This window comes from Psittacula echo (assembly GCF_963264785.1).
Source record: "Psittacula echo genome assembly, chromosome: Z".
Lineage (NCBI taxonomy): Eukaryota > Metazoa > Chordata > Aves > Psittaciformes > Psittacidae > Psittacula > Psittacula echo.
Window position 1 is genome coordinate 24,146,886 of NC_137742.1, and position 12,159 is coordinate 24,159,044.

The following is a 12,159-nucleotide window of genomic DNA, read 5'->3' on the forward strand; positions in this document are numbered from 1 at the left end:
CGTTGGGCATTGCCAGGGATGGGGCAGCCACAGCTCCTCTGGGCAACCTGTGCCAGTGCCTCACCACCCTCACAGTAAGATACTGTTTTAATTTCCAGGTACCTGCTGTCACTTTTGCTTGTTTGATGTCATCCCCTCACCCCCTTACTGGTTTTGCCCCTTTAATCTCATGCTTAATGCACCGCTACTGGGCTTACATCTTTGATTCAGGAATCACAAATAGCAGAAATAAAAATATGTCTCCCACATACTTTGCAGAATTAATACAGAAATCAAGAGAGCCATGTAAACAATTTGTTAATTTCTGCTGGCACTTGGGTACCAGTAAGTCAGCAATTGAAATTCTGAAGAGTCTGAATCTACTTTAACTTCATTTCAATCATCAGACATATTTACTTTCCTTTTTTCTAACTATTCTTATTTATAAATAGGTGCTGCTTGTTAAGTAGGAGTAATAAATAGTTGGTTAAAATCTCAGTTCTGCGAGCATTCTGAATCAGTGTGGCTGCTTGGATAAAGTAGTGCAGATGTGTATGTTATTTCAGAGTTCATCTTACGCTCATTTACGAGTTTTGCAGTACTCTTGGAGAGAGGCTTTTAATGGTGCCTGCATGTCACTGTAAGATAATAACTATAGAATCATAAAATAGTTAGGGTTGGAAAGGACCTTAACCCATTACCGCTTGTCCTATCACTACAGTCCCTAATGAAGAGTCCCTCCACATCATCCTTATAGGCCCCCTTCAGATACTGGAAGGCTGCTGTGAGATCTCCACACAGCCTTCTCTTCTGCAGGCTGAACAGCCCCAACTTTCTCAGCCTGTCTTCATGCGGGAGGTGCTCCAGTCACCTGATCATCCTCGTGGCCCTCTTCTGGGCTTGTTTCAACAGTTCCATGTCCTTTTTATGTTGAGGACACCAGAACTGTACACAATACTCCAAGTGAGGTCTCACAAGAGCAGAGTAGAGGGCCAGGATCACCTCCTAATTCAAAGATTAACAAGACCTTTTTTGAATATATGTACACACACACACATAAGCGAAAAGCCTGAGAATGTCATCAGCTGACACTACAAACACATTTCAATAGTAATTAATTCAAAGCAAATTTTATGACAGATAATTTTGCTTTTGTAAGAAACCAGTGTAATCCTTTGGCTTATATGAAAATTGGTGCAGGCTCAAGACTGATTTTGCAAAAGCAGTGAGAAAGGTATCAAAATTATTGCAAACTTGTTGGACAGGACAAAGATAGGAGAGCAAGAAAGTGCATGTTAAGTTCTACAGTAGCATTTGTAGGTCCATGTCCTGTCCCCCATCCCTCCTCCCCACACCCCTGGAATTTAATATAATCTTGGCATGAAAGAAAGCAATGATTTATGAAAGCATCAAGTCTTTAAGGGCTTATTCCAAAAGTCTAATAGATTTAGGAAGTATCAGGTCCTTCAGTTAAGGACTAAAAGTATGGTTGCATGTATTGCTCGGAAGCCCTGAGACTAAAACTAAATGTGTAGTTCTGATATTAAATGGAAGCAGGCAACTTTAATTTGCCTAAAGAACTTCCGTTTTAACTGGTGACTGTAAGAATTGATATATCAGTCAGTACTATTTCAGGAAGGGTTTTTGTAGCACATTCTAGTTGCTTTATATGCCCTGGCTTAAATGTTGAAGTGTAGGAGGAAGACACTTAGAAAAAAAAAAAAAGTTAGGTAAATTTAAGAAAATAGGCACCAGTAATTGTATGTCTTTTAATATATATCACAGTAATACAGGAAGAATAATGACAGATGGATAGCAAGAATGAGATATTGACAGTAAAAGGATATTCTTGGGAAGGTCAGTGTTGAGTAAACTGTGTGCATACAGGTAATGTTCAGCATACTGAGGTTATGTGATAATGGTGGAGTACAGTTGCTAATGTTCAGCCTGGACAAAGTAGAATAATCTGATACATATCTTGCTTATTTTTACAACATAACTTTGTTTTTTTTGTGTTATATTTTTTTTGTTCTGGGTTGTGGTTTTTTTTTGTTGGTTGGTTTGGGTTTTTTTTTTTTTTTTTTTTTTTTTTTGTAAAATATCCTAGCAGTATTTCTCTTAATATGGTAGTATCTTATTTTTTTATAATACTTCTGCTTTAGGTCCTGTTTTCCACTGGTCTTTGCAGCACGGGGCAAGCAAGTGCTTATAAATAAGATGTTTCAGTCTAGATTTGAGAATCCTAATCAAGAAACCGTTCCCTTTCTTAAGAATAACTGGATTCCTCCTGTACGAGCATGGAAGTGGTCTTGCATTATCGACCATATCAGAGAGATCTAGTAAAACTGCAGAGCTTTGCAGAAGCAGCAGTGAAGGAGTTTCCCATTCGACGGTTACCAAGATTTACACCCTGGTTTCCAAATGATTTATACAGACTTCCTCTCAAACCAAAAAAGCAGCCACCTGTTATTTCTTGTGAGGAAGCAGAAGAATTGAAACAGCTTTCTACACCTTCAGAATATGTTACAGGAGCTCCTGATTGTGACTGCACAAAATACCTCCTTGAGTTTCAGTCTGACGTGAAACACAGGCAGACTTTAATCCAAGCACAAACTGTTGACAGACTAATTAACTTGAAGAATGAAGGAGGCCCACCACCTAATGGAAAACAAAAATTGGAAAGGTCTTGGAGTGTCTCTCTCCCTAGCCCTAAGCTTAAAGAAAATATCCTTCCTTTATCTCAAGAACTGCAAAATAATTTAGAAAGACTAAAACTGCATGCATTTTACAGAGCAAAGTGGATAATTGAAGAGTCTATTTGTAATAATCGGAATTTGGAGGACATCTGGGTAAAGCTGAATAGGCTTATCAAGCAGAATGAATTGCCATCTTGCAACGCTACTATCCAAAGATCTGTGGGACAGATATGGATTTTCTGTGATATATTATACTGTGAATATGTTAGAAATATTCTTAGGGAAAAGCTAAGCCTTACTGATAAGATGAATTTACTTGTACATAAATTTGGAATTATATTTAGTTTGTAATTGTAAGGTGGAGATAAAATCGTGATCTGAAATACTGGAGTTTTTAAGCAGCTTAGGTTATACAAGCCTTAGAGCAGCTGATGAATTAATGAACAGAAAACTGCTTAATATTACTTCGCTACAGTTTTTTTAGCTGTAATAATTATTTATTAAGATGAATAAGTTTCTGCTTGGCTAAGTACTGTATTTTATAGCTTTTCTCTACCTTGGTGGTCTAAAGGAAAAAAATCAGAATAAAAATTCCAGACTATTATGGCAAGCTGTGTCAGATAATTTCAGTCAAGCAAAGTACATTCTCACTGTGCTTCTTGGAAGTTAGGAGAGGGAAGAATAATTTTAAGTGAGTTGCTATAATCGCTATAAGGATCTGTAATTATTTTTGACACTGAGACTTTCAAGATCTGATTATTTCCTGAAAGTAGTGTGTGTGGGTTCTTCAGTGAAGGCATAGTCGTCACATGAAATCAGACTTACTTCTATTCATGTATAAGCTGCCTTAGTAACAACTTAACACTTGCTAGTTATGACTTCAGTAATAAGATTCTTCCCCTCCCTTTCCCAGGATGTTTCTAGTCTTTTGTCTGTAATTATATTGGGGAACAAGAAAGCACTAACTTCCAGCTACAGGTCAGGAAATTAAGAAATGGGACACTTCCATCTGTGAAAATCTGTTTACTGTCATTGTGGAAGATGAAAGCCTCTGAGGCTTTAAATGCATTTTATGTTAATGAAAGGCAGAATTCAGCATTACTTTTTTTCACCTGAAAGAATAAGTTTATTCTTTGAAATATTTTATGGAATAAATTTATTTCAAGGCTACGCTGTCCCTGCGCAGTTGTGGGGTCAGTAAAGCAGTTAAACTGCGATCAGTGTAACTGCAAGAGTATGTATTTCTGTTAGGCACCCCTGCTAATTCCAGATAATTTTGCTATGGTTGAAGGTCAAGGTCTGTGGCATCTGGAAGAGGAGAAAAATAAATGAATGGGATTTGTAGATTAACACTTATGGAATAAAAATATACGTAAGCATAACATCCCTCTGTGTAAAAACTAAATATAATCCCGCTGGACTTTTACTTACCTTTTTCTCTTGATGACATTATTGTCGGAATAATTACATTATTATAGGCATTACATATCTTCATGTAGTTTAAAATTAAGGATGGTGCTCAGTGTGGATCATTGACATGTATTTCTAAATGTTGACTGAATAGTAAGGGAGTCTTATATTGACATTTGGGTGTTTGTGACATTTGGTATTACTACTTAGCAAAATTGATGTAAAGTGCTGTCTAGAGTTACTTCAGGTCATTATTAGTTTTGAAGCTTGTATAGTCAAGTCATTTCACTGAAATTATTATTCTGATCTTAACAGTAATAGTAGCAAAGTTTCTTTGTGCATCAGCATATTGAAAGATATAGTGAAGTAGAATGCATCGTGATTCAAGTTTTATTTAATGTTGTATTTTGTGTCCAGGATAGTAGAAGAACAGACATGAGAGGTTGTCCTGCAAAGAATATTTTCTAATATTAATTTAGTAGTCCTATTAAGTATGATCATCTACCTATCTTAATTTGTGCTTTGACTTCATGCTTGATATATTTGTTTATTGTCTTAAATGTGACTAAACTTGATCTCTTACTGTTCCTTTAGAAACAGGCAGCAAATACTAGTTTATATGGGCTACTGTAAATTTGAATAAAATGAGGTAACTGCCAGCAATACAGTCTCACTACACTTATTCAATTATACTGACAAAAGAGCTAAACAAACATCTTACTAAACAGAAGGACAGGTTGGTGTGACTGTTCAGTGTAGCTGTCAGCTTTCTGCTGCTTTAGGTTGGCTTGTATGTGAATAAAAATTACAGAATCATAGAATCGTCTAGGTTGGAAAACACCTTTAAGATCACTAAGTCTGATCATTACCTCAGGACTGCCAAGACCACCACCAAACTGTATCACTGAGGGCCTCATCTACACAGTGTTTGAACACTTCAGGAACAGTGACTCCACCACTGCCCTGGGCAGCCTGTTGCAATGCCTGACCACCCTCTCTGTGAGGAAATTTTTCCTAATATCCAGTCTAAACCTTCCCAAGCACGCCTTGAGGCCCTTACCTCTTGTCCTGTCACTTGTTACTTATGAGAAGAGACTGACCCTCTCACCTTGCTGCAATCTCCTGTCAGGTAGTTGTAAGGAGAGTAGTAAGGTTTCCCCCTGAACTTCCTGTTCTCCAGGCTAAACAACTCTAGTTCCCTCAGCTGCTCTTCATCAAACTTATGCTCCAGAAACTTCACCAGCTTCTTTGCCCTTTCCTGGATGTGCATCAGCACCTCAATGTCTTTCTTGTAGTGAAGGGCCCAGAACTGAACACATTATTCAAGGTGCATGTTCTTGTAAACCAATACAGCCCACTACATCCAAATGCATATCAAAATAATTAAATCAGAGGAATAAAGCAAGAGGGAGCAATGGCATCACCAGAGCTCTTGGCTCTCAGAGTGGCATGTAATTTGTTATATTGCAAAAGAGCAGGTGATCCCAAAAGGTGTTACCCTTTTCAGACTAAGATTTGGTGGTTGTGGGTTTTTTTGGTGGAGAACAAGACAAAATTGTACTTTGAAAATAAAATTTAAAAATACTTTTTTTATTGACTTGTGGTTTATTTCTTTATTTTTGCAGTGATGAGGCTAACCAAACCTACTTTATTCACTAATATTCCAGTGACTTGTGAAGAAAGAGATTTGCCAGGTATGTCTTTTGTACTGACTGATTATTAAGTGCGTATTAGCAAGTTTATGCAAGGTGAGCATCTGAGACTTAGACATCAGAGGAGTCTTATAACTCCCATGGACAGTAATCTGAAACAGCAATGTGTTTGGTAATGGCTATAGGAAGATACCAGAGTGCACTCAACTCTTCAACTGCAGCTTTGAAAGCTTGGTGATGTTGTTGCAAACATCATCTCAAAGTCTGAGTAATTTAACACACAAGATAGAAGGTGCTTGTGAATGAGAAATGTGTAATTATAGGGAAGTTTGGTGTGACTGTCATTTTTGTCTGGAGAAAATGCCTTGATAATTAGAATCAACACAGGAATGTTCAATTGAAAATTACTTTGCAAGAATCACTACTTTTGAATTGTGTTATGCTTGGCGTACAGTCATAAATTGGAAATCCCTGGGTTGTCCCCCAGTTGCTATCTAGAAGTCATGTATAAGAAAGAGGCAAATAAAAGATTCAAGAAAAGGAGATTGTTTGGAAATGCAAAGCAAATAGAGGAAGAAAGTAGGTGGGGTTGATTAGTTCTGTTATATGATGTGCTTTGCTCAGGCAGAATTTAGAATCATAGAATCATAGAATAGTTAGAGTTGGAAAGGACCTTAAGACCATATCGTTCCAACCCCCTGCCATGGGCAGGGACAGCTCACACTAAACCATGTCACCCAAGGCTCTGTCCAACCTGGCCTTGAACACCGCCAGGAATGGAGCATTCATAACTTCCTTGGGCAGCCCATTCCAGTGCTTTACCACAATCACAGTAAAAAACTTCTTCCTTATATCCAATCTAAACTTCCCCTGTTTAAGTTTTAACCCGTGACCCCTTGTCCTATCACTGCAGTCCCTAATGAAGAGTCCCTCTCCAGCATCCTTGTAGGCCCTCTTCAGATACTGGAAGGCTGCTATGAGGTCTCCACGCAGCCTTCTCTTCTGCAGGCTGGACAGCCCAACTTTCTCAGCCTGTCTTCATGTGGGAGGTGCTCCAGTCCCCTGATCATCCTCGTGGCCCTCCTCTGGACTTGTTCCAACAGTTCCATGTCCTTTTTATGTTGAGGACACCAGAACTGCCCACAATACTCCAAGTGAGGTCTCATGAGAGCAGAGTAGAGGCACAGGATCACCTCCTTCAACCTGCTGGTCACACTCCTTTTGATGCAGCCCAGGATATGGTTGGCTTTCTGGGCTGTGAATGCACACTGAAGCCGGCTCATGTTCATTTTCTCATTGACCAAGTCTTCCCTTAAAGTTTAACGTTAATTTGAGATTAGGCTTTGGGATTGTGCGACTCAGTAGATATACTGAATGATTTGTTGGACACAAGTGCCTGAAAGTAAGTTATTATTTCTAGGTGGGCCTATAGATACGTATTTCTTCCCTAAACAAGTTGGTTGTAAAAGGAGTATATCTGAAATAAATTGCAATATGTGATTAAATGTCATAACTTAAATGTAAACAAAGGTTTAGATTTAGCAAATGTTTAGATACTGGCAATTTGATATTTCTACAGGTAATCTCTTTAACCAGCTCATGAAAGATGATCCTTCTACTGTAAAGGGAGCAGAAACTTTGATGCTAGGAGAAATGCTGACTTTACCTCAAAATTTTGGGTAAGAATGAATTATTGTAACTATAACATGCAAGATTTAGGATTCATTTAATGATAATGCGTTTATTACTTTTCTTTCTTTTTGAACATCTTTGTTATGCAATGAGATGTTCAATCATCTTAAAAAAAATCTATGGCTTGATTTATAATGTGACATAATACATAAATGTGTGCTGCCTGGTGTTTCTCGTCCATTGCCCAACTCTGAATGTAATAAGGATTTAAAATTGAAAGAAATTTGCTGCTGTAGGTGAATTATTAATGTAGTACACTAGTATAAACCACATCCGACACTTGAGAGTTTTCTACAGGGATTTTTGTGGGTAATGTAAGCTATCTTATTCTTCTAAGATTTTTATCTAGAAAAAAAATCTTGATTTGTTCTTTTCTGAAGTTGTTTGTCTTAGAAGGATGACTTTTAGAAGTATGGCAAACATATGTGCGTATGTGTATATGTATATTTATTTTCATTAGAACTTAAAGGGGTTTCAGTGAAATATTCTGTATTTTTTAAAATAACTGTTACTGCACCTTTTTTTTGTAACACAGAAATATATTTCTGGGAGAGACGTTTTCCAGTTACATTAGTGTACACAATGATAGCAATCAAGTTGTCAAGGACATACTGGTAAAGGTATGTGAAGATAAATCTACTTACTAGATATATTAAAAAATGAAGTATGCTGAGTATGTTTTCTAACAATATCTTGTGTGGTTAATGTAAATATATGGACTTCAGGAAATGTCTTTTTCCAATCCAGAAAACATACCTGGAAATTGGAAACAATAAGACAGAAAAATAGAAATTATAGTAGAAATCTTTAAAGATTAAAATCAAAATTCAAAACTAGAATTGTATTAAAAAAGAATTGTTATATTATTGTCATGGTTTAAGCCCAGCCGGTAGCTCAGAACCATGCAGTCGCTCGCTCACTACCCCTCTCTTCCTCCCCTCCACTCCCAGAGGGATGGGGAGGAGAATCGAAAGAATGTAACTCCCACAGGCAGAGATAAGAACAGTCCAGTAACTAAAGTATAACACAGACCACTACTGCTACCACCAATAGTAATAATGATTAGGGAAATAACAAGGGAAGAGAATACAACCGCTCACCACCTGCTGACCGATACCCAGCCCAACCCATGCAGTGATCTCGCCCTTCCGGGTAACTGCCCCCAGTTTATATACTGGGCATGACGTGCTGTGGTATGGAATACCTCTTTGGCTAGTTTGGGTCACGTTTCCTGTCTCTGCTTCCTCCCAGCTTCCCCTCCTCCCTGGCAGAGCATGGGACTCAGAAAGTTCTTGATCAGGGTCAACATTACTGAGCAACAACTAAAAACATTGATGTTATCAGTGTTGTTCCAAGCTGAAAGTCAAAACCACAGCACTGCACCAGCTACTAAGGAGAAAAATGACTGCTACTGCTGCACCCAGGACAGTATCCACCCCTTATTCCATACCATTTACGTCATGCTCAGATTCCACGTTTTTCGATATACCATCATTCTTGTTTCATATATATATGTATGTACATATATATGAGACATACATATATATATGTATATGAGACATATATATATACATACACACACACAAAGAGAGAGATATCATTCCTTAGTGCATGGACCAATCCCTATAAAGCTGCTGAGTTCATCCGGACCATGATGTTGGGCTCCATCTCTTGTAACAGTCTTTCAGAGCAGGAGAGATAGCGTGCAGTGTTGGATCGTTGCCTGCTGATGACATCACAGAACTCGTCTGGTTTCATCAAAGTTCATTCTTTGTTGGGATGATGGTCGGAGGGAAGTCAGGGCCAGTAGCTGGTGACCTGACGACATCTAGTTGGTGGGCTATAAAAGTGCTACATAGCAGGCAACAGCATATAATTGAGTTCATTGGCTGTTTTCTCCTAAAATCCCATCCCCTTGAGGTATACATCAGACTTCCCCGTCTTCCCGCATTACTCACCAAGTATATCTGGGACCCTGAGCAAAAGCAATCCCACGAGCCTTTACCTGAAGCAAGAGTAACCCAGACTGTCTTCCCCAGCAAATTCTTTATGTGCACCACAGGAGCTTTATCCCCTTCTACAGTATGTAAAAGTTCTGACTGGGCTGGGCCAGCCCTGTTGGCAGGTCCTCTGGTGTTGACCAAGCAAGTGGCCTTTGGTAAATGTGTATCCCAATGTTTGAAAGTCCCACCACGCATTGCTCTCAGTGTAGTTTTTAACAGCCCATTGTACCGTTCAATTTTCCCAGAGGCTGGTGCATGGTAGGGGATGTGATATACCCACTCAATGCCATGCTCTTTGGCCCAAGTGTCTACAAGGTTGTTCCAGAAATGAGTCCCATTGTCTGACTCAGTTCTCTTTGAGGTGCCGTGTCACCAGAAAATCTGTTTCTGAAGGCCCAGGATATTGTTCTGGGCAGCAGCGTGGGGCACAGCGTATGTTTCCAGCCACTGGGTGGTTGCTTCCACCATGGTAAGCACATGGCGCTTGCCTTGGCGGGTTTGTGGGAGTGTGATATAATCAATCTGCCAGGCCTCCCCGTATTTATACTTCAGCCATCGTCCTCCATACCAAAGAGGCTTTAACCTTTTGGCTTGCTTAATTGCAGCATGTTTCACATTCGTGAATAGCCTGGGCAATAGTGTCCATTTTTAAGTCCACCCCTCGATCACGGGCCCATCTATATGTTGCATCTCTGAATGCCTGAAGTGTCGTGGGCCCACTGGGCCAAAAATAATTCACCCTTATGTTGCCAATCTAAGTCCATCTGAGCCACTTCAATCTTAGCAGCTTTGTCCACTTGTTGGTTGTTCTGGTGTTCCTCAGTGGCCCGACTCTTGGGTACATGGGCGTCTACATGGCGTACCTTCACCACCAGGTTCTGCACCCAGGCAGCGATATCTTGCCGCAGTGCAGCAGCCCAGATGGGTTTACCTCTGCGTTGCCAGTTGCTCTGCTTCCATTGCTGCAACCACCCCCACAGGGCATTTGCCACCATCCATGAGTCAGTATAGAGATAAAGTACTGGCCACTTTTCTTGTTCAGCAATGTCCAGGGCCAGCTGGATGGCTTTCACCTCGGCAAACTGACTCGATTCACCCTCTCCTTCAGCAGTTTCTGCAACTTGTTGTCGAGGACTCCATACGGCTGCCTTCCATCTCCGATGCTTTCCCACAATATGGCAGGACCCATCAGTAAACAAGGCATACTGCTTTTCACTTTCTGACAGTTTATTATATGGTGGGGCCTCTTCAGCACACATCACCTCCTCCTCTGGTGACATTCCAAAATCTTTGCCCTCTGTCCGGTCCATGATGACTTCTAGAATTCCTGGATGACCGGGTTTTCCTATTCAAGCTCGTTGTGTAATTAGTGCAGCCCACTTACTCCATGTAGCATCAGTTGCATGATGTGTAGAGGAGACCCTGCCTTTGAACATCCATCCCAGCATGGACAACTGGGGTGCCAGGAGGAGCTGTGCTTCAGTGCCAATCACTCCTGAAGCAGCTCAAATGCCTTCATAGGCTGCCAGTATCTCTTGTCATGGTTGGTGGAACCTCTGTGCTTGGGGTTTGAGTAGCATCAGCAGCTGCGCTATTTGTTGCTGTTGGGGTTTGGGTTAGCTGCTGTACTTGTCACTGGGGTTGGTGTAGTTGCTGTACTTGGAGTAGCTGTGTTGTCTGTTACTTTGCCATCAGCTCCAGAGATATTTTTTTCCCTTTGAAGGTGCTGAATAGTGTTGAACAGGGCTCTGTAAGCATAGGGCAAGCCCCAGCACGTTGCCATGATTTGTCCCTCTCTGGTATGACCAGGATGACAACACACCTCATTTAAGTGTTTTACTAGTTTTTCTGGATGTTGCACTTGTTCAGTGGTGAAGTTCCAAAGCACTGGAGGGGCCCAGTGGCCTAGATACTTGCCCGTACTATCCCACACCCCCTGCCACTCATGACTGTCCAGCCTCGGGGAAAATCTCTTGGTCCTCCCATATCGTTGTCTAACCCTAGACAAGACCCAAACCTGACTCTGCTTAACTTTTGAGATCAGACAAAATGGTTGTGGGTAAAACACACTCTCTGTATGTGTGCCAATGCTGTGATCCCCATCACAATCAGCAGGCAGGTCTCAAGGGTATCCAAAGGCCATTCAAAACTTTCAGAACTCTCCAGTGATGCTGTAAACAGTCTGGTGGGGGAGCTGGGAAAGTGAGGGAATATCTCCTTCATAGGTTGACCACCCGAGGAGAAAAAAAAAGATTCCATTATATACCTCCCAAAGTATAGAGGTGGTGACCACACTGGGAAAGCAAGCCAGATCAGTTTCATGATCAATGAGTCTATTGTATTGCAAGTCATTACCACAAAGTACAGTGAAACAAGAACCTTAGCCCAGGCCCCCCAGGCGATAAACACTAAAACAGCAAATACCGGCTGTAAGTAAGGTACAACATGCAGAAACTCTGAGATCAAGAGCAACAACTTTGAGAGCCAATAAATCAGCATTGTGACCAGTGACTGTTAATCCAAAACAATGAATGCTTATTACAAACACGATTAGACACACTCTGATCTGATCTGTCGTTATCTCAACCCTTTGTGCCCCACGTTGGGTGCCACAAAGAGCTGTCATGGTTTAAGCGCAGCCAGTAACTGAGAACCACACAGCAGCTCGCTTCCTGCCCTGATGCTACTACTGCTACGCTGACTACTACTGCTGAGCCCAGGACAATT

At 40.5% G+C, this 12,159-nt stretch overlaps 3 protein-coding genes across 7 annotated transcripts in view; 2 read left to right on the plus strand and 1 right to left on the minus strand.

Annotated features, from left to right (window-relative positions):
• CENPK (centromere protein K) overlaps positions 1–12,159 on the minus strand; it is a 139,719-nt gene that overhangs the window by 72,642 nt on the left and 54,918 nt on the right. The gene's annotated exons all lie outside the window — the stretch shown is intronic.
• Positions 1–12,159, plus strand: part of TRAPPC13 (trafficking protein particle complex subunit 13) — a 28,350-nt gene that overhangs the window by 619 nt on the left and 15,572 nt on the right. For all 5 annotated transcript variants that reach the window (XM_080636565.1, XM_080636567.1, XM_080636566.1 and 2 more), the window contains exons 2-4: positions 5,711–5,779; positions 7,317–7,416; positions 7,965–8,049. In XM_080636565.1, coding sequence (XP_080492691.1) covers positions 5,711–5,779; positions 7,317–7,416; positions 7,965–8,049 — 254 coding nt within the window. The remainder of the gene's footprint in view (positions 1–5,710; positions 5,780–7,316; positions 7,417–7,964; positions 8,050–12,159) is intronic.
• On the plus strand, positions 1,478–4,867 carry SHLD3 (shieldin complex subunit 3). The gene has a single exon (XM_080636571.1). It carries the CDS (start codon positions 2,277–2,279, stop codon positions 3,024–3,026), a length of 750 nt encoding a protein of 249 aa, XP_080492697.1. The 5' UTR covers positions 1,478–2,276; the 3' UTR covers positions 3,027–4,867.